Source organism: Rhinoderma darwinii, chromosome 1 (assembly GCF_050947455.1).
Source record: "Rhinoderma darwinii isolate aRhiDar2 chromosome 1, aRhiDar2.hap1, whole genome shotgun sequence".
Classification (NCBI taxonomy): domain Eukaryota; kingdom Metazoa; phylum Chordata; class Amphibia; order Anura; family Rhinodermatidae; genus Rhinoderma; species Rhinoderma darwinii.
This window is the reverse complement of record NC_134687.1, coordinates 583412182-583437963: the sequence shown is the minus strand read 5'-3', so window position 1 is coordinate 583437963 and position 25782 is coordinate 583412182. Positions and strand designations below refer to the sequence as shown.

The following is a 25782-nucleotide window of genomic DNA, read 5'->3' as shown; positions in this document are numbered from 1 at the left end:
ATTAACACACGTCAGGAGAGGTGACAGATCCTCGCTAAGGCCCAATGTGTGTAAGCCTATTGCTATGGAATACTCACTCACCCAAGCCACTGCACTACATGAAATTCATTACATGAAAGGCCGAATTTACAATCTCACGTTGTGCTTAGCATCCAATTAATGTACAAGCACATTGATACTTTCTGACCTTAATCATAATTACATCAAAGATACAATAAAAACAAAAGACTTATTCACCAGCAGAAAATAAATGAAGGCTTTACATTCAAACACCAAGACACGAGGTGCAGACGTGACGCTAATTAACTCATTATCATTTGGCACAAACCTATTTCATTCCATAACCAAAAAGCTACAACATATGAATAATGCATCATACAAAGTAAATAACACAGCAGAAATTCTATCATCAAAGGAAAATCCAAGAAGGCAAGTCAATCCAATAGTGCAGCCTCTACCCTTTTATAGAATATGACAGCAATGAGCGGGGTCCCCTGCCCGGGACCGCCCTACAAGCTAGAGTGGTGAGCCGCTGTAAAGGGCAGCTCCCGCTCTGCAGTGACCATGTATGACATAGTTGCCAACTCATGGAGAAGAGTTTATCGTCAGCACATCCTCATTTAGAAAGCGGGTTGAGCCATGGGGAATCCACTTTAAAGTGTTTACTTTTTTATGATTTAACAGTATACATATATCTGGACATAAAAAGTTGAGAATATGGCAAATACTTTGCTTTTATCTAGTGATCCCAAGTAACAACCTTTATTATAGTTTATTCTAATAGAAAGCTGTATTTAAAGGATACTGAGCTCAAATTTTAAGTTTTGCCTGCTTGTTCAGTGTCTGCACATGTCATGGTCAGGTGTTTTGCCTCCTCGAAAATTTAAACTCTGCACCAGCTACTGTACACTATTCGCATATAGGAAAGACTTGCTTTCCCAATGCTGTTGGGGTCATAATAGTTTTCACACAACTTTCCCAAAAAACAGATATGGCTGAGAAACAACTGAATGGTATATTTAACAACACTGACATCCACCTGATATTCACTACATCCATGATATAGCATAGTTATAAAAAGAGCACTCACCCTCAGCATTGGTCCATTTTGAAATACATGGGGTTCATCACAAACCACACAGTACTCATTTAGCACAGGTATTCTCTGTTCAGCAAACTCTATTGTCTAAAAATAAAAAATAATTAAAAATGAGAAAGTGGTGACAGCAAATAAAAATTTATGAAGCACAAATCTAGTATTGATTTCAATGATCCTGTATAATCCATCAACAGTTTGCTCCCCCTAGTGGTTAATGTGCGCTGAAATTTATATGTATATGAATTTATACTTGTATTTATTTTTAGATTCACTATATTTAAATATATAAATGTGTTTGTTCTTTTTCCTTATGTTGTACCTATTTATTTTTGAAGAAAATATTATCCTGATGGCGGCCGTAAAGGGAGACACACACTTCCTTTCTGTATTGTCTGTACCTATGGTATTACAGTCTCCAGGAAGTGATATACAGAAGTACAGGTCTATTGCCCAGACAGTGCAGGGAGCTGCATACAGAGCCTTAACTGTGTGTATAGTATTTAGTGCTGCTATTCTGCCTTATCTATGTCTTCAGCCGTGCAACAGAGCTATCATTAAATTCAACATTAACTTTAATGATGATGAGATGACTCTGCTCATTTTACCCAGTCTATACAGCAAAGCTGACAAGTGAGCTACAGAAAACAGAAAGGGTCAGCCAATTTTGTCTGCTCTAGTTGCCAGTGTGAAAACTGCAGTATCTCAACATTTTTTTTTTTATGTGGATGATAAATAAGCAAAACAAAAACATGTTAATACTCCCAGTATATACTGCCAGTGTGCCATTCGATTTGGTGGGAGATTTAAACATTGTGGGCACACAGGGGAGACTGTGGGAGTTTTGCTTGTAATGTCCCTTTAGCAAGTCTGTCAATGCATAAAAACTCTCTTAGTGTCATAGAAACAGAGCTGAGACCATGATAACTGTGTAGTGTTAATGTAAACTAGGGCATTCCTTTATGTAAATTAATGGTGACGCACTTTTAAGTTCAGCATCGTATGCTCCAAGTTTATAGCTGGGATGTCAAATTATTCATGCAATACAGTTATCTTTTATATACATTCCTCGGATATTATGCAACAATTCCATGAATAAGTCACATGATCACTACATTATTAATCGCTACTATTTCTGCATAAATTAGATTTGGTTATTTAGGTATAATACATGTCAATAAAAAATTTCCAACATGTCTGTAAAATAATATTTGTATAAACATCACATTCTTGTACAGAGATGAGCGGCGCTATATGGACTACTTGTCTCTTTCTGTAGGATCAGGGTCACTGATCGCTTTTGCAGGAAGTTCCTCCTCCTGTGTCAACCACTGACTAACTGACATGTAGCGCTCCCTCTCTCTTTAAAAAATAGGTCCTTCAATAGCTGCATTTTGTATTATAGAGTACTGTGCCCCAGTTGCTGCAGAACATCATACTAAACACCTTAGATGCTGCAGAACATCACAATACAGACCTCAGCTGCAGCAGATCTTTTTTTTTTTTTTTAAGGATGAGGGTGTTTTATATCAATCAGTTGTAGACGGGATTCCCCTCTCACTCTTCAAAAGAGGTTCTGCAGTAGCCGAGGCATGTATTATAAACAATAGTGTACCCCCTGTTATAATTTCTCCTGACCTTTATAAATGTACTCAGCCTTCGGAGGACATTATGTCATATATCTGCTGTCCGCCTGAGATTGAGACGAGTGAGATGTAGGTTTTATTGTATGCATGACACTGAACATCGGAGGCCTTACCTGCACAAGAAATCCATTTCCTCGCACTGGAACACTTTTTGCACCATTGGTTGGCTACAATAAAAGATGAATAATATTTAATATATAATTTCCATAGTGATGAGAATCTGTGACTCGCTGTGTACTTCTACTTTCCCTCACAACCAGGAATACTTCATCATTTTTTTAGGAAAATTGAGATGATACTTAAAAATGAAAAAAAAGTATTTGGGTGATCTTATCTTTTAAATGTGAAGATGTAGCAGAGGTGAATTTGCTCTCACTGGTTCTGTTGTAGATCAAAATAACCCTCAGAACTGAGAGTGTAGTAGATTTGATAAATTGGGATAACCCCTCATGACTGAAAATAATTTATAATATTTCCTTGTATTGTACAGCTAGATAAGGAAAAAATAAAGTCTAATAAAGTTTACGTAACTCATAATCTTTTTCATGGTCAGAATTCACCTGATTCAGCCGCAACACAGAGCAGGTGAACGTGCTGTTTCCGTAAGTCCCATGGAACTTAATGGTAGTTACGGAAACAGCGTAGCTCGCATGCTACACTGCTTCCGTAACTGCCATTCACTGCTATAGGAATTACGGAAACAGCTTAGCTCAGCGAGTTATGCTGTTTACGTAACTCCTGACCATATAACCAGGAAGTGGGCGGGAGGCAGTGAGAGCAAACAAACCTAGAACGGATTTAGGGACCCTGTTCTAGAGATAGGTGCAGGCCCCAGAGGTGGGATCCGCATCTATCTGTCATTTATGACATATCCTGTGGATATGTCATAAATGTCCCTCATGGGAAAACCCCTTTAAAGGCAATCTGATTGGTCAGGAGCGCTCAGTAATAGGTGATACAGATTATTTGTATAATGCACAAGCTTTTATTGAAGCAGTATCTGCATCTAAATATCTAATAAATATAATAGAGTATGAATAAAATCAGCACTACAGTTTTTGTAACTAGGTTTGGTTTACACCTGCGTTGTGACATTCTGTTGATCTGCTCCGTCAGAGGAGCAGAACAAGGGAATAACGGAAGAAACGGTTCTGTTGCACAACGAACACCGCCAGCGGCAGACAGAAGCCATTGACTTTAATAGGTTTCGTCTGCATTCAGTCGGGGTGTCCGTGATTTTACCGGACACAATAGCGCAGAATGCTGCGCTATTGTCTCCGGTAATCGCCCGTAATCCCTACCGGATCTGCGATGGAGGCCCCTAACGGAGCCTCCAACACAGATGTGAATGAAGCCTAAAACTGCAGCCATCCCTGGGTCTGAACTAGCTCTGCTACATCTCTATGTTTTTTTTTTTAATCTGCCTAGTTCATGGACAGCTCGCGGGAAAAAAAGAAGCGTCACGCCTTTTCTTCAGGTGTTTCCCGCTCTGACCTCCCATTGACATCAATGGAAAGCAGAGAAAGCGTTTTTTGCCCGCGGTGTGACCCGCATCTATCGGACTTTTATGGCATATCCCATAAATGTCCAAGATGGGAAAACCCCTTTAAGGGAAAGTTCACCTTTGCAATATTTTTTTTTATCGTTCCAATGCATCTAAAATAAAAAACTTTGCAAATACGGTAGTCTTGATTAAAAATGTCTTACTGGTTTATGACCCCTATGCAGACTTATGTATCTCCATGGTAACAGACTACAAACAAACCATGTGTAGTCTGATCCAGCAATCGTACTCACTTCCTTCTCTCCCCTACTTATTGCCAACTTTCAAATGATAGGTTAGACGTTACGAACAGATGGAAAAGATAATGCAAATAACTAGACTGACATGAAAAATTATTGTAGTTTAGAAAGGTAATCTTTCTTTACAACCTAAGGGTTTGAGGCAACAGCATTACATAACCTAGTTAAGTCCCATCCTATTTATGCCGAGAGAGCCCAATGAACCTTCACCCTATCTTCATTTCCAGACACATTATTTCTCATACCAGTAATCACAGACACATCCCATTATCCCAACCTCCGTAACCATAGATAAAAGAGGGAGACCAATCAGGGATTTATGTTGAAATTGAACTCTTGAGTTTCAGTTACAACAGAATTCTTTAACTCAGAAGGAAAAGAAAATGAAGAACCTGAGAGGAACAGAATAAGGTTTAGAAAACCAAATCGATTACATTAACTACAACCTAAGAGAATAGCAGAATATAAGAAACATGACATAAATCCGACGTAGAAAGCCCGATACATATTTTCATATAAGCCCATGCTCTCTCTAACTTCTAATGTTAACCACATGCACACCCATTTTTACAGCCTCAGAAACCGCAGATGAAGACATGGACTGCTTAAAGTGAATGTCAACCTTTTATCATCCTGTGATTTTAAGGTCCAAAATTCTGTGCTGATTAATTTCTTAATATATCTTTATAGCGGTTGGAGCTTCCATTATCTGATACTTAGCTCCAAATTCCCTGCATAGTCGTAGGTTTAAAGATAACACGTAAGCTGCCTGCAGTCACCACTAGAGGGAGCTTAGGATCTTACTGTATACTGTCTTATTATTGAGTTCAATGTATACACAGTATGCAGTTATCTCATAAGTTCCCTCTAGGGGTGGCTACAAGTAGCCAGCATGTTATTTTTTAAATAAAATAAAGACAAGTAGCATCCCCTCACTGCCATATATTCTCGTGTTGATGAACGACTATTTGGGGAAAAAAAAGTGCTTATTAATAATACCAATATACCCACAGCAGGTTGTGAAGATGCAGATGGCGTTAATATACCAATCAGCCCTGAGGTAAGAGAGAGTCGTCTGCCCTCTGCGATAGGTTCTTTCAAAAGGTCCATTTTTGATGATTTGGGGGCACTGGAATAAGACTTGCTGAGTAGTTTGTGGTTTTTAAGTCCATCTAATTCTTCCATACGAAGATTACTAGAATAAGACCTGCTTAAAAGTTTATGGGGCTTCAAGGTGCTGTTGTGCTCACATCTGGGGTCTCCAGAACAAGAACGGGTTAAGAGTTTATGTTGTTTCAGTGAAATGCATTCCTCCTGTTTAATGGTTGCGGAACATTGACGACTTAAAAGTTTGTGTGGTTTTAAGCCCATTGGTTGCTCAGCCCTAGGATCACTTGATAGAGACCGGCCAAAGTTCCTGTGGGATTTTGCGTTACACATATCTTCAGCCTTCACGGTGCTAGAACAAGTCCTTCTCAGCAGTTTATGAGTTTTAGAAATTCCATCTTGTTCTGACTTTAGTTTTACTTTACTTTTACCACATCCAGGAGGGGGATAACTTGGCGACCTTTAAAACATAAATAACAGAAATTCCAAACATGTAATTGATACGGAAAAACAAGTTAATGACATAAAGTATTTCAAAGCAAATTAGTTTCCACATTATCAGATATTCTGGATTATTAAACAGTCACATAAAAGTGTATTAATTGTTGTTAAAGGGAACCTGTCTAGTGATATATGTAGCAGCATATGATAGAGGGAGAGAAGCTGAGCTCTGTGATTTATAGGTTTATATAATTTGAAGCAGGATTTATGAACAAAAGAAGAGAAAATCCTGACAGGACTCCAAGGAGAGACAGTGAGAGTCCTGCTAACCCCGCCCACAAAGGCTGATTGACAGCTCTCCCTGTATCAGTGTCTTTACAGAGAAGTTACCTGGTTAAAGAAAATCTGTCGGCTCTTCTGACATGTACAGTATCTTTGAGAAAACACCTGCATTCCCTTTTCTTCACCCCCTGAAACAAAAAACTCTGAAGCTTCTTTTCCTAGGACAGATAAGCTATGTTCACACATGCGTATTTGTTGCGGTATCTCTTACGCTATTTATCTCATATCTTTGTATGTATCTTTCTCATATATATCATCTATCTCATATCTATCTATCTATCTATCTATCTATCTATCTATCTATCTATCTATCTATCTATCTATCTATCTATCTATCTATCTATCTATCATCTACCTACCTATCTCATATCTATCTATCTATCTATCTATCTATCTATCTATCTATCTATCTATCTATCTATCTATCTATCTATCTATCTATCTATCATCTATCTATCTCATATCTATCTATCTCATATCTATCTATCTTATATCTATCTATCTCATATCTATCTATCTCATATCTATCTATCTCATAATCTATCTATCTATCTATCTATCTATCTATCTATCTATCTATCTATCTATCTATCTATCTATCTATCTATCTATCTATCTATCTCATAATCTATCTATCTATCTATCTATCTATCTATCTATCTATCTATCTATCTATCTATCTATCTATCTATCTATCATCTACCTACCTATCTCATATCTATCTATCTATCTATCTATCTATCTATCTATCTATCTATCTATCTATCTATCTATCTATCTATCATCTACCTACCTATCTCATATCTATCTATCTATCTATCTATCTATCTATCTATCTATCTATCTATCTATCTATCTATCTATCTATCTATCTATCTATCTATCTATCTATCTATCTATCTATCTATCTATCTATCTCATATCTATCTATCTCATATCTATCTATCTATCTCATATCTATCTATCTCATAATCTATCTATCTATCTATCTATCTATCTATCTATCTATCTATCTATCTATCTATCTATCTATCTATCTATCTATCATCTACCTACCTATCTCATATCTATCTATCTATCTATCTATCTATCTATCTATCTATCTATCTATCTATCTATCTATCTATCTATCTATCTATCTATCAATCTATCTATCTATCTATCATCTATCTATCTCATATCTATCTATCTCATATCTATCTATCTTATATCTATCTATCTCATATCTATCTATCTCATATCTATCTATCTCATAATCTATCTATCTATCTATCTATCTATCTATCTATCTATCTATCTATCTATCTATCTATCTATCTATCAATCTATCTATCTATCTATCATCTATCTATCTCATATCTATCTATCTATCTCATATCTATCTATCTTATATCTATCTATCTCATATCTATCTATCTCATATCTATCTATCTCATAATCTATCTATCTATCTATCTATCTATCTATCTATCTATCTATCTATCTATCTATCTATCTATCTATCTATCTATCTATCTATCTCATATCTATCTATCTATCTATCTATCTATCTATCTATCTATCTATCTATCTATCTATCTATCTCATATCTATCTATCTATCTATCTATCTATCTCATATCTATCTATCTCATAATCTATCTATCTATCTATCTATCTATCTATCTATCTATCTATCTATCTATCTATCTATCTATCTATCTATCTATCTATCTATCTATCATCTACCTACCTATCTCATATCTATCTATCTATCTATCTATCTATCTATCTATCTATCTATCTATCTATCTATCTATCTATCTATCATCTATCTATCTCATATCTATCTATCTCATATCTATCTATCTCATATCTATCTATCTCATATCTATCTATCTTATATCTATCTATCTCATATCTATCTATCTCATATCTATCTATCTCATAATCTATCTATCTATCTATCTATCTATCTATCTATCTATCTATCTATCTATCTATCTATCTATCTATCTATCATCTACCTACCTATCTCATATCTATCTATCTATCTATCTATCTATCTATCTATCTATCTATCTATCTATCTATCTATCTATCTATCTATCTATCTATCTATCTATCATCTACCTACCTATCTCATATCTATCTATCTATCTATCTATCTATCTATCTATCTATCTATCTATCTATCTATCTATCTATCTATCTATCTATCTATCTATCTATCTATCTACCTATCTCATATCTATCTATCTATCTATCTATCTATCTATCTATCTATCTATCTATCTATCTATCTATCTATCTATCTATCTATCTATCTATCAATCTATCTATCTATCTATCATCTATCTATCTCATATCTATCTATCTCATATCTATCTATCTTATATCTATCTATCTCATATCTATCTATCTCATATCTATCTATCTCATAATCTATCTATCTATCTATCTATCTATCTATCTATCTATCTATCTATCTATCTATCTATCTATCTATCTATCTATCATCTACCTACCTATCTCATATCTATCTATCTATCTATCTATCTATCTATCTATCTATCTATCTATCTATCTATCTATCTATCTATCTATCTATCTATCTCATATCTATCTATCTATCTATCTATCTATCTATCTATCTTATATCTATCTATCTCATATCTATCTATCTCATATCTATCTATCTCATAATCTATCTATCTATCTATCTATCTATCTATCTATCTATCTATCTATCTATCTATCTATCTATCTATCTATCTATCTATCTATCTATCTATCTATCTATCATCTACCTACCTATCTCATATCTATCTATCTATCTATCTATCTATCTATCTATCTATCTATCTATCTATCTATCTATCTATCTATCTATCTATCTATCTATCTATCATCTATCTATCTCATATCTATCTATCTCATATCTATCTATCTTATATCTATCTATCTCATATCTATCTATCTCATATCTATCTATCTCATAATCTATCTATCTATCTATCTATCTATCTATCTATCTATCTATCTATCTATCTATCTATCTATCTATCTATCTATCTATCTATCATCTACCTACCTATCTCATATCTATCTATCTATCTATCTATCTATCATCTATCTATCTATCTATCTATCTATCTATCTATCTATCTATCTATCTATCTATCTATCTATCTATCTATCTATCTATCTCATATCTATCTATCTCATATCTATCTATCTATCTTATATCTATCTATCTCATATCTATCTATCTCATAATCTATCTATCTATCTATCTATCTATCTATCTATCTATCTATCTATCTATCTATCTATCTATCATCTACCTACCTATCTCATATCTATCTATCTATCTATCTATCTATCTATCTATCTATCTATCTATCTATCTATCTATCTATCTATCTATCTATCATCTATCTATCTCATATCTATCTATCTCATATCTATCTATCTATCTTATATCTATCTATCTCATATCTATCTATCTCATATCTATCTATCTCATAATCTATCTATCTATCTATCTATCTATCTATCTATCTATCTATCATCTACCTACCTATCTTATATCTATCTATCTATCTATCTATCTATCTATCTATCTATCTATCTATCTATCTATCTATCTATCTATCTATCTATCTATCTATCATCTACCTACCTATCTCATATCTATCTATCTATCTATCTATCTATCTATCTATCTATCTATCTATCTATCTATCTATCTATCTATCTATCATCTATCTATCTATCTATCTATCTATCTATCTATCTATCTATCTATCTATCTATCTATCTATCTATCTATCTATCTCATATCTATCTATCTCATATCTATCTATCTATCTTATATCTATCTATCTCATATCTATCTATCTCATAATCTATCTATCTATCTATCTATCATCTACCTACCTATCTCATATCTATCTATCTATCTATCTATCTATCTATCATCTACCTACCTATCTCATATCTATCTATCTATCTATCTATCTATCTATCTATCTATCTATCTATCTATCTATCTATCTATCTATCTATCTATCATCTATCTATCTCATATCTATCTATCTCATATCTATCTATCTTATATCTATCTATCTCATATCTATCTATCTCATATCTATCTATCTCATAATCTATCTATCTATCTATCTATCTATCTATCTATCTATCTATCTATCATCTATCTATCTATCTATCTATCTATCTATCTATCTATCTATCTATCTATCTCATATCTATCTATTCATCTATCTATCTATCTATCTATCTATCTATCTATCTATCTATCTATCTATCATCTACCTACCTATCTCATATCTATCTATCTATCTATCTATCTATCTATCTATCTATCTATCTATCTATCTATCTATCTATCTATCTATCTATCATCTACCTACCTATCTCATATCTATCTATCTATCTATCTATCTATCTATCTATCTATCTATCTATCTATCTATCTATCTATCTCATATCTATCTATCTCATATCTATCTATCTATCTCATATCTATCTATCTCATAATCTATCTATCTATCTATCTATCTATCTATCTATCTATCTATCTATCTATCTATCTATCTATCTATCTATCATCTACCTACCTATCTCATATCTATCTATCTATCTATCTATCTATCTATCTATCTATCTATCTATCTATCTATCTATCTATCTATCTATCTATCTATCTATCTATCTATCTATCTATCTATCTATCATCTATCTATCTCATATCTATCTATCTATCTCATATCTATCTATCTTATATCTATCTATCTCATATCTATCTATCTCATATCTATCTATCTATCTATCTATCTCATAATCTATCTATCTATCTATCTATCTATCTATCTATCTATCTATCTATCTATCTATCTATCTATCTATCTATCTATCTATCTATCTATCTCATATCTATCTACCTACCTATCTATCTATCTATCTATCTATCTATCTATCTATCTATCTATCTATCTATCTATCTATCTATCATCTATCTATCTCATATCTATCTATCTCATATCTATCTATCTTATATCTATCTATCTCATATCTATCTATCTCATATCTATCTATCTCATAATCTATCTATCTATCTATCTATCTATCTATCTATCTATTCAATTCAATTCAATTCAATTCAAAGAAGCTTTATTGGCAGGACCAAATACATATTAGCATTGCCAAAGCAAGTAAGAAGTAAGGGAATGAGGGATAGGGACTGAGGGCTTGGGGATAGGGACACATCTAGGGTCGGGGTTATACAAGTCCATGGCATATCATGTCTCTCTCAGTTTATGGCATGCAGTGACATATTGTGCCGCTGTGCCCACTGTGGTTTCCTCTTCACCCAGCAGGATGTAGAGTTTCTCTTGCTCTTCCATGGAGCTGAAGTCCGGTAAGAGATCAGAGAGTCTCCTGAAGTGAGTGTCCCTCACTGCTGAGTATTTGGAGCAGTGTAGCAGGAAGTGGGTCTCTTCCTCCACGGCCTCCTGGTCGCACTGTTGGCACAGTCGGCTCTCCCTGGGCTTGTAGGTCTGTCTGTGGCGCCCGGATTCGATGAGCAGGTTGTGGGCGCTCAGTCTGTAGCGGCTCAGGATCTGTCTGTCTCTGGGGTTTGGCAGTTTCTCCAGATATGGCGCCAGTTTATATTCCCGCTGTAGACTCCGGTATATTGTCAGTTTCTGGGATGTCTTTATGTCGTTCCTCCAGTCACTGATATATTCCTCTTGGCCTTTGTTTATTGTCTTCTTGATTTCGGCTTTTGTGAGGCCGCGCTGGGTGACATTTTCTTCAGGCCGGGTCAGGGTGAGATGTTCTGGGGGGCCTGGTTTACCTGGGACCCCTTGGTGTAACAGGGCTTTATGGTGATAGGAACTTTGCCTGCTGCTGTGTAGATGGGCCCAGAATGATAGCGCCCTCTTCTGGATTGTGAGGTGTAGTGGGAATCTGCCCAGTTCTGCCCGACAGGCACTATTTGAGGTGCTCCGATGGACTTGGAGAAGGTGTTTGCAGAATTCTAGGTGGAAGATTTCTGTTGGGCTGGAATCCCACCTTGACCAGTCTGGGTATGTGTCCGGACCCCAGACTTCACTGGCATACAGGAGGATTGGGGAGATGATGGAGTCAAAGATTTTCAGCCAGACCGTCACTGGTGGTTTGAGATGATAGAGTTTTCGTCTGATGGCATAGAAGGTTTTGCACGCCTTGTCTTTCAGAATCTCTATGGCTTGTTTAAAGCTTCCTGATTGGTTGATTTCTAGGCCCAGGTAAGTGTACCTGTCGGTCGCTGTGATTGTGGCGTTATTTAGTGTGAAGGTCGGGTGCCTGGGGGATTTTGAGTTTCTCTTCTGGAACACCATGATGTTGGTTTTCTTTGCATTGATGGGTAGTGCCCACGTGGAGCTGAATTTTTCTAGGATTTGCAGGTTGTCTTGGAGACCTTTCTCGGTTGGTGATAGTAACAGAAGGTCATCTGCATACAACAGGAATTTCACCTGGGTGTCATGGAGGGCGAGACCTGGTGCTGAGGAGGATTCCAGAGCTGTGGCCAGTTCATTGATGTAGATGTTGAAGAGCGTTGGACTGAGGCTGCAGCCTTGTCTGACTCCTCGGCTCTGCTGGAAATCAGCCGTTCTTCTCCCGTTCACCTTCACGCTGCATCTGTTCTCTGTGTAGGAGCTTCTGATGACGTCATAGGTTTTACCTCCTATTCCGCTCTCCAGCAGTTTCAGGAATAGGCCCGGGTGCCACACTGAGTCAAAGGCCTTCTTAAAGTCCACAAAACAGGCGTAAATCTTCCCATGCTTTGTATTGTGGACGTGGCTCTTGATGAGGCTGCGCAGGGTGTAGATGTGGTCAGTGGTGCGGTGGTTTGGCATGAACCCAGCTTGGCTTTGGTGGAGGACATTGTGCTGGGTGAGGAAGCTGAGGATTCTCTTATTCAGGATGCTGTTGAACAGTTTCCCCAGGTTGCTGCTGACACATATCCCTCGGTAGTTGGCCGGGTCGTACCTGTCCCCACTCTTGTGGATTGGTGTTATAAGGCCTTGGTTCCAGATTTGCGGGAAGTAGCCGGCACTCAGCACTATATTAAATAGTTTGACTATTGCGGCCTGTATTTCTGGCGGGCTGTGTTTTATCATTTCTGGTGAGATTCTGTCTAGGCCGCTGGATTTTTTACACCTTATGTCTGAGGTTCTCTCTGTTACTTCTTGCAGTGTTATTGGTGTATCCAGGGGGTTTTGAGAATCTTTAAGTGTTTCCTCCATCGCCTTCAATTTTGATATTATTTGTTTTTGTTCTTGGCTTTGTTCTTCTTTCGGGATATCTTTGTAGAGGTCCCTGAAATATTGGAGCCAGATGTTGCCATTTTGAATATGAAGGTTGTTTTTCTTGCAATTTTTGCCCATGTGTTTCCATAATTCCCAGAACGAGTTGTCATGGAGGGCATCTTGGAGTTGGGTAAGTTTGGTGGAGATGTGCCTTTGTTTTTTCTTTCGGAGGATGGTCTTGTATTGCCTCTGTATGTTGCTGTAGGCCTCCTTCAGACCGGTGTTGTTTGGGTCTCGGTGCTTCTTATTTGAGGCATTTCTTAGGGTCTTCCGTACTTCTTTGCACTCACGGTCAAACCAACCGTTAGGATGTATTTCTTGTGGCCTCTTGTAGTCACATCTTTTCAGGTCAGACTTCTCTGCCATGGTATAGAATATATTATTGAGGTCATTTACGGCCTGATTGACCCCTCCTGGGCTTGTCTCATACACCTTGTTGTAGAGGTTGTGAAGCATCTCCTGCACTTCTGGTCTGTTCATTGTCTCTTTATATTTTATAGTTGACGTTTTGGACCATTTATAAGATGGGGGCAGGTTGAAGAGGCCGGTTTGATGTGGTTTTTGTGCAGATGGTTTGGTTGTGGATTTGATGTATAGAAGTAATTGGTTGTGATCTGACAGGTGCGTTTGTGGAGTGACTATGAGTGCGCCAATGTTTGCGGGGTCCATGTCCGTGATGGCATAGTCTACTACACTGCTGCCTACATGGGAGTTTAGTGTATACCTTCCTAAAGAGTCTCCCTTGGTGCGGCCATTCAGTATGTGGAGTCCTAAGCTTCGACATAGATTCAGTAGTTTTTTCCCGCTTTTGTTGACGGTGCTGTCATAGCTGTTTCTCTCTTTCTGTAGGGAGTTATGACAGTCGGCCTCTGCTCCAAAGATGAAGATATTTCCATCATTGGTCAGGTAGTCTTTATCTCTCCCCGTTCTTGCATTGAGGTCTCCGTAGATGAGAACGCTGCCCAGGGTCTGGAAATGGGCGGCTTCCCTTTGTATAATCTCAAAGCTGTCTGGGTTGGAGTACGGGGACTCTGGCGGTGCGATGTACGTTGCGCAGAGATACATGTCAGACTGAGAGGTGAGGATGGAGCTGCCTATTCTTATCCAGATGTGGCTGTCTCCTCGCTTCACGGCTTTGATCTGCTCATGGAGCTCCTCCTTGTACCAGACTAATATTCCTCCTGAACACCGACCCTGCTTGATGTGTTTATTTTTCAGGGCGGGGACAGAGATTTCCCTGTATCCAGTGGGCACCAGGGACTCATTCTCTGTCCTAGTCCATGTTTCCAGGAGGATTTGTATATCGATATTTTTCAGTCTTTGGATGAAGTCTGGATCGTTAATTTTGCATCCAAAGGCTGAGGCGTTGAGGCCTTGAATATTCCAGCTGCTGATTATAAAGGACGTCATTGTGTGTCCATATACCTTGTAATGAGCGGCGCTGTGTAGGACGGGCTGGAGATGTGACTGTTGGATGTGTTGTAGATGTTCTCGTGTTGTACAGTCACATTAGTTTTTTACATAGAGTGCTGAGCAGGGTCTTTATCATCTCCATGTCTCTGCTCTGCGTGTCTCTGTGTGAGGCAGGGGGTTTCCTCCATGTCTCTGCTCTGCGTGTCTCTGTGTGAGGCAGGGTGTTTCCTCCATGTCTCTGCTCTGCGTGTCTCTGTGTGAGGCAGGGGGTTTCCTCCATGTCTCTGCTCTGTGTGTCTCTGTGTGAGGCAGGGGGTTTCCTCCATGTCTCTGCTCTGTGTGTCTCTGTGTGAGGCAGGGGGTTTCCTCCATGTCTCTGCTCTGCGTGTCTCTGTGTGAGGCAGGGGGTTTTCTCCATGGCTTTTGCCTCTGTTGGTCTGACCTTGGGTAAAGGGTTTTTTCTCCTGGGTGTAGTGAGGTGTGTGGAGTTTGAGGTCTTTTCATTGTTAGTGATGTCTCCATGTTTTGGCTTTGGCTGGTGTGGGGTCCAGGTCTGGGGGGTCTGTTCAGCACAATGTCTTTCAGTTCTTTGGCCAGAAGGCTGACCCCTCGTTAGTTGAGGTGTTTGTCATCATACAGGTGGTGCTGCTCTATGGAGGGGTGTTGTGCCAGGCTGATGTTTGACATTGAGCTGATGTTCGCTGCCAGCTCTGTGTTGATGGCCTGGGTGATCTCGTTGGGTACATCTTTTCTTGGGAGCACGGATGATATAATTATTTTACTGTCAGGGAACTTTTGTTGTGCCGTCTTTGCTAGTTGGGTCAGTTGTTCTGCAATCTGCTGTTGCTGGTCTTGGAGGTTGTTTGTACCCGTGTGTATAATGAGATGGTTTGGATTGGTAAAATGTGGGTTATTGATGACTGATGTGACTTGTTGGATAGTTGCACAGTGAATTTTACTGACCCTTTTTCCTGGGAAGAGTCGCCGTGAATTAAGGTATTTGCCATTTGAGTCAATTATTAGGACAGTATCAGGACATTGTGACTTGCGGGTGGCTTGTCTGATGCTTGTGTCCTGGGTCCTGCTTGGTGGTGTTATGTGGTGCTGCTGTGGTTCTGTGCTGGAGGATTGGTTGGCGGTCGGCTTTGTACCCACTTGTATCGCTCTGTTTTCTCCTAGTTTGTTTTCATTAATTTCAGGAATATTTATTGGGTTTGGGTGATTTGATGTACTAGCGCCCTGGTCATTGGCAGTCCTTATGTCAGCGCTCTCCCTTGCTCCTAGACTTTGTGTTTGTGGTTTTAGATTTTCTATCTCTAATCTGAGCTTTGTATTTTCTTGTTGCAGCTCTCGGAGTGTACATTGTATTTCCTGCAGAGCTGATGCATGTTCACACTTCAGTTTGTTTATCTCTTTAATTACTTGGTCATTTGTGTTTTTGTCACCGAGATTTCTTTGAAGTTCTTCTTTGAATTGTACAAAGTCTCTTTCTAATTGAGATAAACAGTCTCTGAGGGTGTCGGGTGAGGGGTGTGGGACATTGGGACATGGGGCAGCGGGGGTGTCGCTGGAGATTGTCTCTGTATGTCCATCTCTGGTCTGGGTTGCTGGAGTTTGTTGTTCTTTGTAAGTTTGGGCCTGGTCTTTAATATGATGAAAGATTTCTTGGAATTCCTCTAGCTTGTCCTCATTGCCTTGTATGAGAACGTTGCCGTTATTGTATAGACTTATGGTAAGTGTAATACTCCCATCATTTCCTGGGTCTTTTATTCTGATCTGTCGGCCCTTATTGATGCCACACTTTGATATGTCCTTATAGTGCTGGCACAGGGCTGTGTGCCAGGCGGAGCAGTGCTCAGTGTAGAATAATACATTTGTTTTCCTCTTGACTTCTTCTTTAGAGGTAAAGTCAGCAAAAAGTGTCTCTGGATTGTGTCTGATTGTGGCATGTTTTACTGCTTTCCTCGCTTGAATGCTCCTCTGCTCTTCGGAGTATGTGATCTCCAAGGTGCCTGACCCCCTGTTGTCTGAATCTTCTATCCCAAACTCCGTCTTATGGACATTTACTTTATTCTGCATTTCTTGTTCTAAGTTGTGATTTTCCATTTTTAGATAAATCCTTATATCTATGGTGTTTTCTCTCTAGTAGGATTGTGTTGGTGTTGCAGGAAGTTCTTACCTTTTGGATGCTCAGTTCTCTGGACTCGGTCAGACTTGATGTTCTCTGCTGCAGTCTGTCCTCTAAGCAAAATTCTTGTTTTTTCTTTCAAATCTTTACATTTCTTATTTTTCATGAAGAACTTTTAGTCCTGCTTCCTCCTGTCTTCCATGGAGTCTGTATTATCCAGGTTATGCCTTACAGTTTGCTCATTACAAGGTATATATTGATGTAGACTCAGGAGCTCATGTTCAGTGCTGCTTACTCCTTGGGAACCTATCTATCATCTACCTACCTATCTCATATCTATCTATCTATCTATCTATCTATCTATCTATCTATCTATCTATCTATCTATCTATCTATCTATCTATCTATCTATCTATCTATCTATCTATCTATCATCTATCTATCTATCTATCTATCTATCTATCTATCTATCTATCTATCTCATATCTATCTATTCATCTATCTATCTATCTATCTATCTATCTATCTATCTATCTATCTATCTATCTATCTATCTATCTATCTATCTATCTATCTATCTATCTATCTATCTATCTATCTATCATCTATCTATCTCATATCTATCTATCTCATATCTATCTATCTTATATCTATCTATCTCATATCTATCTATCTCATATCTATCTATCTCATAATCTATCTATCTATCTATCTATCTATCTATCTATCTATCTATCTATCTATCTATCTATCTATCTATCTATCTATCTATCTATCATCTACCTACCTATCTCATATCTATCTATCTATCTATCTATCTATCTATCTATCTATCTATCTATCTATCTATCTATCTATCTATCTATCTATCTATCTATCTATCTATCTATCATCTACCTACCTATCTCATATCTATCTATCTATCTATCTATCTATCTATCTATCTATCTATCTATCTATCTATCTATCTATCTATCTATCTATCTATCTATCTCATATCTATCTATCTCATATCTATCTATCTATCTTATATCTATCTATCTCATATCTATCTATCTCATATCTATCTATCTCATAATCTATCTATCTATCTATCTATCTATCTATCTATCTATCTATCTATCTATCTATCTATCTATCTATCTATCTATCTATCTATGTATCTATCTATCTATCTATCTATCTATCTATCTATCTATCTATCTATCATCTACCTACCTATCTCATATCTATCTATCTATCTATCTATCTATCTATCTATCTATCTATCTATCTATCTATCTATCTATCTATCTATCTATCTATCTATCTATCTATCTATCTCATATCTATCTATCTCATATCTATCTATCTCATATCTATCTATCTTATATCTATCTATCTCATATCTATCTATCTCATATCTATCTATCTCATAATCTATCTATCTATCTATCTATCTATCTATCTATCTATCTATCTATCTATCTATCTATCTATCTATCTATCATCTATCTATCTATCTATCTATCTATCTATCTATCTATCTATCTATCTATCTATCTATCTATCTATCTCATATCTATCTATTCATCTATCTATCTATCTATCTATCTATCTATCTATCTATCTATCTATCTATCTATCTATCTATCTATCTATCTATCTATCTATCTATCTATCTATCTATCTCTCATATCTATCTATCTATCTATCTATCTATCTATCTATCTATCTATCTATCTATCTATCTATCTATCTATCTATCTATCTATCTATCCATCCGAGCGTTTCTGAGCGCTTTTCTCTTAATTTTTTGCCCAAAAAATGCCGCAAGAAAAACCAAAACGTGTAAAAAAAAGTGCAGACAGTTCAAAATCTGCCTCAAAATCCCTGAAGGAATTCTGAGTCACATTTTTTTCTGCCTGCATTTAAAACTCCATGTGAACACGGCCTTAGTGTTTCAACATTTGTAATTTTCAAGATGCCTGTTTGCTTCCAGTGAATAAAAACATTCTTGTTTACATCAGAGGCTGACTATCTGCACAGAACTCTATAGCAGTTGCTACAATTTTATCTGGTCTATTCAATCCTCTGTGAGCAAAACAGCTTAGACTTGTTATATACTTAGAGGATGTTATATTCTGTCTACACTGATACATTGTAGCAAACTATCAGGATAAAAAAAGGATTTGCGCTGCTGATGTATAGACCAGACTGGATACAACTAAATCTACCTCTCTACAGGTTTTCATCCTCTCGATGTAAATAAGAATGTTCTTATACACTGAAAGCAAACAGAGATCTGGTGGAGAATTGAAGCACATTGTATACTGGAAAGTGGCAGAATTTTTTTATTAAAACCTGTCAGGAAACAAATCCAGGGGCGGACATACCATTGATGCAACCTGTGCATCTGCATAGGGGCCCAGTAAGTAAAGGGGCCTACTGTCACCTTAAAGCAGCCATCTTCTGTCTGTTATATTGCATGTAAATGCCTGAGATGATGAAATTTATGGCTCACACTTACTGGTAGATTGTTAGAGGGACATAAGGGGGTGATTTATGATGAAATATTGGAGAGCAAGCGGCCCATATACTGTTCTTGCACAGGGGCCCATATACTGTTCTTGCACAGGGGTCCATATACTGTTCTTGCACAGGGGCCCATATACTGTTCTTACACAGGGGCCCATATACTGTTCTTACACAGGGGCCCATATACTGTTCTTGCACAGGGGCCCATATACTGTTCTTGCACAGGGGTCCATATACTGTTCCTGCACAGGGGCCCATACACTGTTCTTACACAGGGGCCCATATACTGTTCTTGCACAGGGGCCCATATACTGTTCTTACACAGGGGCCCATATACTGTTCTTACACAGGGGCCCATATACTGTTCTTGCACAGGGGCCCATATACTGTTCTTACACAGGGGCCCATATACTGTTCTTGCACAGGGGTCCATATACTGTTCTTGCACAGGGACCCATATACTGTTTTTACACAGGGGCCCATATACTGTTCTTGCACAGGGGTCCATATACTGTTCTTACACAGGGGCCCATATACTCTTCTTGCACAGGGGTCCATATACTGTTCTTGCACAGGGGTCCATATACTGTTCTTACACAGGGGCCCATATACTGTTCTTGCACAGTGGCCCATATACTGTTCTTGCACAGGGACCCATACACTGTTCTTACACAGGGGCCCATATACTGTTCTTACACAGGGGCACATATACTGTTCTTGCACAGGGGTCCATATACTGTTCTTGCACAGGGGCCCATACACTGTTCTTACACAGGGGCCCATACACTGTTCTTGCACAGGGGTCCATATACTGTTCTTACACAGGGGCCCATATACTGTTCTTGCACAGGGGCCCATATACTGTTCTTACACAGGGGCCCATATACTGTTCTTGCACAGGGGCCCATATACTGTTCTTACACAGGGGCCCATACACTGTTCTTACACAGGGACCCATACACTGTTCTTGCACAGGGGTCCATATACTGTTCTTACACAGGGGCCCATATACTGTTCTTGCACAGGGGCCCATATACTGTTCTTACACAGGGGCCCATATACTGTTCTTGCACAGGGGTCCATATACTGTTCTTGCACAGGGGTCCATACACTGTTCTTGCACAGGAGCCCTGTGCTGTCTGTGTCCGACCCAGAACTAATCGACTGGTTTATGGTTACTACAGTCAGTCAGTAAATGGACGGTGACATTCACACTACAGAGATTCATTACACAGACACATTATAAGACGGTGTCCCAACATGACAAGTTTAAAGGGCACATTACCTGCGCAATGTAGAAAAAATGTGCAGCGGAGACTTCACCTTCTTGTCCGATATCTTCTTGTGCGAACAGTTTGATTTTTCTTTGCTCTGTTTCCATTGCTGTGTCACAAATGTCTGCATGATTCTGTGCACACATCAAAAGCAGCATCTGTTTAAAGACGTCCCTCTTTGTGCAAAGCTTGAAAGCCTTCTATTTAGAAAGAGAACTCCAGGCAAAATCTTTTTACTAAAACAAACCCCCTCCCCAACTCATCAGCTTAAGCCGTAGGCTCTGTGTCAGGGGCCCCCATAGATTTTACCGCACTCGCCCCTGCAGCGGATGGTTAACACCTTCTGGTCTATAGAGACTACCACCCTGGAGGACTCTGAATAGACTGAGCCATGAAGTTTAGCAAACATTAGAAATGAATAGAACATCACTCGCTGTATTCATTCAGATTACCTTAGGGTTTGGATTCCTGGTTATCAGAACATTAATCATCAGAGGTAGAGGGGGCACAGATTATACCATAAGGAAGGTTATTTTAGTACAGTGCAGCTGTGCCCGGAGTTCTCCCTTAAAGGCGCTATCCAAACACTCCCCCGTCCCTCACTAGGATTAGGTTACTTCAGGTTCACAGTATTAAATAAACTTTACAATATACTTACCTTTAAAATTTGACACCATGCCCACACTGCTGGTCAACTGGGTTCACCAGCGCCAAGTTACACCAAGCTACGTGAGCGCCGCAGCCAATCAATGAATGCCCTGGGGAAGTGGCATTTAGCTATTCGCTGCAACAGTCATGTTAGGTGACGTGGCACAATGATGAGAATAGGAATTGGCCTGATGACTGATGGTGGTGCAGAATACAGATGAGAGAATCTGCCTTATCGATGTTTCAACCACGATTAAATGTTCTATTACAGAGCCATATTTTCTGCATTTAAGTCAATAGCGGCTGGAATATGGATCTGTTTATCTGTCTCCATTATCTTATATGCCGCAAATATGGCTCCATAATAGAAATATGCAGACAATTGGTGGATTTTGAAAGATTCATTCATCTCTCATTTTAAAGGTAAATATAGTACAATATAGTAGAAAACTTAGTAGAACATCCCATGGAGCACCATTAAATATTTATAACAAAATGGAAAAAATATGGCACAACTGACAAGAGCAGGCTGCCCACCAAAACTCACAGACCTGGCATGGAGGCCATTAATAAGAGTTTCAATGAAAGCACCAATGATAACACTGAAGGAGCTCCAAAAATCCACAGTGGAGATTGAAATATCTGCCCGTAGGACCACTATAAGCCGTACATTCCACACAGTGGGGCTTTATGGAAGAGTGGACAGAAAAAAAGCCATTGTTAAAAGAAAAACATAAGATAACAGATTTTGAGTTCGCCAAACAGAAGAAGGTTCTCCGGTCAGATGAGACTAAAACTGAACGTTTTGGCCATCATGGGAAATGTGTGGTGCAAACCCAACACTTCCCATCCCCCCAAGAACACCATTCCCCCAGTGAAGCATGGTGGTGGCAGTATTATGATGTGGGGATGCTTTTCATCGGCAGGGACTGGAGAACTGGTCAGGATTGGAGAAAAGATGGGTGGCAGTAAATACAGGGCAATTCTTGAGGGAAACCTGTTTCAGTCTGCCAGAGATTTGAGACTGGGACGGAGGTTCACCTTCCAGTAGGACAATGATCCTAAACACAATGCTAAAACTACACTGGAGGGGTTTAAGGGGAAACCTGTAAATGTCTTGGAATGTCCTAGTCAAAGTACGAGCCTCAATACAATTGATAATCTGTGGCATGACTTGAGGACGGCTGTACACCAACACAACCATCTAACTGGAAGGAGTTGGAGCCGTTTTGTCTGGAACAGGGGGAAACAATAGAGACAACTGTACCCCAAGAGACTTACATCTGTAATTGCAGAAAGAGGTGCTCCACAAAGTATTGACTGTCAGGGGGGTGAATAGTTAGGCACATTCTTGTTCTCTGTTTTTTCTCTCAATTATTGTTTGTGTCACAGTAAAAAATATTTTGCACCTACAAAGTGGTAGGATTGTTGTGTAAATCAAATGGTACAAGCATCCCAAAAATCTATTTTAATTCAAGGTTGTGAAACAGTAAAAACACCAAGGGGGAAGGGGATTTGAATGCTTTTGCAAGGCACTGATATTATAAAGTTTAATTTTAATATTGTGAGCCTGTAGGAATATTTTTTTTAGAGTTTGGAAAACCTCTTTAACTATAAGGAACAAATATAAATAATAACCCATATAGTGCAGCCTTAAATGATATATACAACAATTCCCTAATATAATGTAACTATTGTAACCGCTTCCTCCAGCCGTGGAAACGATATGACTATAGCCTATGAGTAATCTGACATTCCCCACAGTTGCAAAACTATCAGTAGAAATAGCTGTTTTTACACAACAATATTCTAGACTATAGGAGTCAGTAAAACCCCACTAGGAACCCATTTCAATTTGTTTCAGGGTCTTTTATAGACATCATTAGAAAATAAGTTGCAATAATAGCAAATTCCTAGCTGCATTGGCTACCTGGCTCCTTGTACAGTCCCCTGAGGGACTATATTCTGCTGATGGTTAGCTACAGTATATGAAAATCCGGTAATGTATTACTGGTGCTCCAAGCACAGTAATAGGGCAAAGCTACTGGGGCCTGACATAATAGGACAACAATTATAATGTACCATTTATAATACTAATGTAATCTTATATGGAAGAGAGTCCTGTCAAGCGCCATGGTGCCGATGTGACTACAACTTGGACCCCCCCCCCCCCAGCTAAACCTCTAGTTCTGACAGCTAGCTGACAGAGAGCATTTAAAATGATACCCAATAGCAGGGATTACTATAACATTGCTATTTATCCATTTGCCTAATATATTATATACAGTAAGGTGCCAGGTCTCTCACTAAAGCTGCAACCAGCCAATGCTTCATTACATGCCAATTACAATATAAGCAAATTATAATTACAAATGAGCGAATCGATCCACCGGATTTGCTGATTTGCCTGATTTAATGATTTTTCAGAATTTGCTGATAATATACTTTGACTTAGCAAAAGTAAACAACAAACATGTCAAATCAATTTTCCCAATGTATGCTAATGGCAGGCGGATCATGAATCAATTAGCTAATCGATCGGCAGGATTTGAATCAGGCTATAAGGCGTCATGCACATAGCTGTATTGTACCTCCGTACAAGCTGTATTACAGCACCGAGAGAAGTCTATAGGGCAATACTGTACTACTGTATGCTTTGATTCCATACATTGTTTTTTCTGTGAGATACATATGGAATCCGACCAAAAAAAAATCATATCCATACATTAGATGCCATATTGCAGAGTTATTTTTCCCCACAAGCATTGCTTCTAGGAAAGAATATCTCTGTAATTCTTTGCTGTACTGAGTCACCATACAGCAGCACATGAAGTGTCTATGGCTCTTTAGTTACATTAGATTATATTTTGGGACTTTCTTCAACTTACTTTTTCAGCTGGTGTCCTAAACCGAATTTCTCTTTTGTAGATATCTGAAACACGTCCACCGTTGGCACTGGAAAACAGGTGATATTACGGTACTATATACATAACATCATTCAATATTTATGAGATTCAGAAAACAGAAATTTAAGTACAAAGCATATGGCATTCTGATGGATCCTTACACCAAATCATGATAGAATTGGAGAAAGTATTCATGCAAAAAACACATGTGGTCTGGAATTTTAAACCTACGCCTTTGTCTGGCACAGACAATCATGCATGGTATAGATGAATGACATTACTAATGCTGGCTTGGCTTTAAAGAGCACGGAAGGGGTTCAATACAGTCCTAAAAGACAATGTCAGGGATCATTACCATGTATATTGTTTGCAAAAATATTATCCTCACATATATGTATATATATATATCAGTATATTTCACAAAAAGATTGGATCTATGGAACACAAAGGAGCCTGCATGAGGGACACGCCTATGGAGACACCGACCCTGGAATGCAAGAGGAGTGTACAAATTAACTTACAGCTGAGGAGCCAATGGGGCTTAAGCACGTCCCACATCTCTAGGGGGGAGATTGTGTTTCTTTCTTTGTTCAATACAAAGTTTAGTTCTTACTTCCTACTTGACTGAGGGAGGATCTGTACCAACTTGTCTGCCTGGTATATTTTCTCCATGCATGCCCTCAGATTCCAACTTACGGAGGTGGTTATTCGGTGTGAGATAACAGGGAGAAGGAAGCTACCCTGACAACATCAGAGAGACAGACACAGATTTTCAGGGCAATTGGGACACATGCGATTTGCCGAAAATTATTCTAACTGAATTGAATGGCATAACCAATTCGATCGAATTGGTTCCGAAACAAGTTTTGGGAAATCCGCTCATTTCTACATATCGTCAATAAGGTCTATTAGGCTATTGGCTTCAATGTAATTTCCTTTACTGTATTATAGTTTGGGCGCACCAGAGCATCCATTGGTATACTGGGCCAGTCTGAACCTGGTTAAGGGATTATTAACCCTTTCATGACCAAGGGTCATCAATGCACGTGTCCGGATCAAATTTTCCATTTCTGATATTCACTTCTTTAAACGATAATATATTTG

General features: G+C 38.3%; 1 protein-coding gene across 2 annotated transcripts in view; it reads right to left on the bottom strand.

The window, feature by feature from the left end:
* PARP8 (poly(ADP-ribose) polymerase family member 8) overlaps positions 1-25782 on the bottom strand; it is a 319726-nt gene that overhangs the window by 59283 nt on the left and 234661 nt on the right. For both annotated transcript variants that reach the window (XM_075839740.1, XM_075839730.1), the window contains exons 10-14: positions 24661-24727; positions 21136-21258; positions 5557-6112; positions 2856-2909; positions 1091-1186 (exon numbers count right to left, since the gene is read on the bottom strand). In XM_075839740.1, the coding sequence (XP_075695855.1) occupies positions 1091-1186; positions 2856-2909; positions 5557-6112; positions 21136-21258; positions 24661-24727 (896 nt within the window). The remainder of the gene's footprint in view (positions 1-1090; positions 1187-2855; positions 2910-5556; positions 6113-21135; positions 21259-24660; positions 24728-25782) is intronic.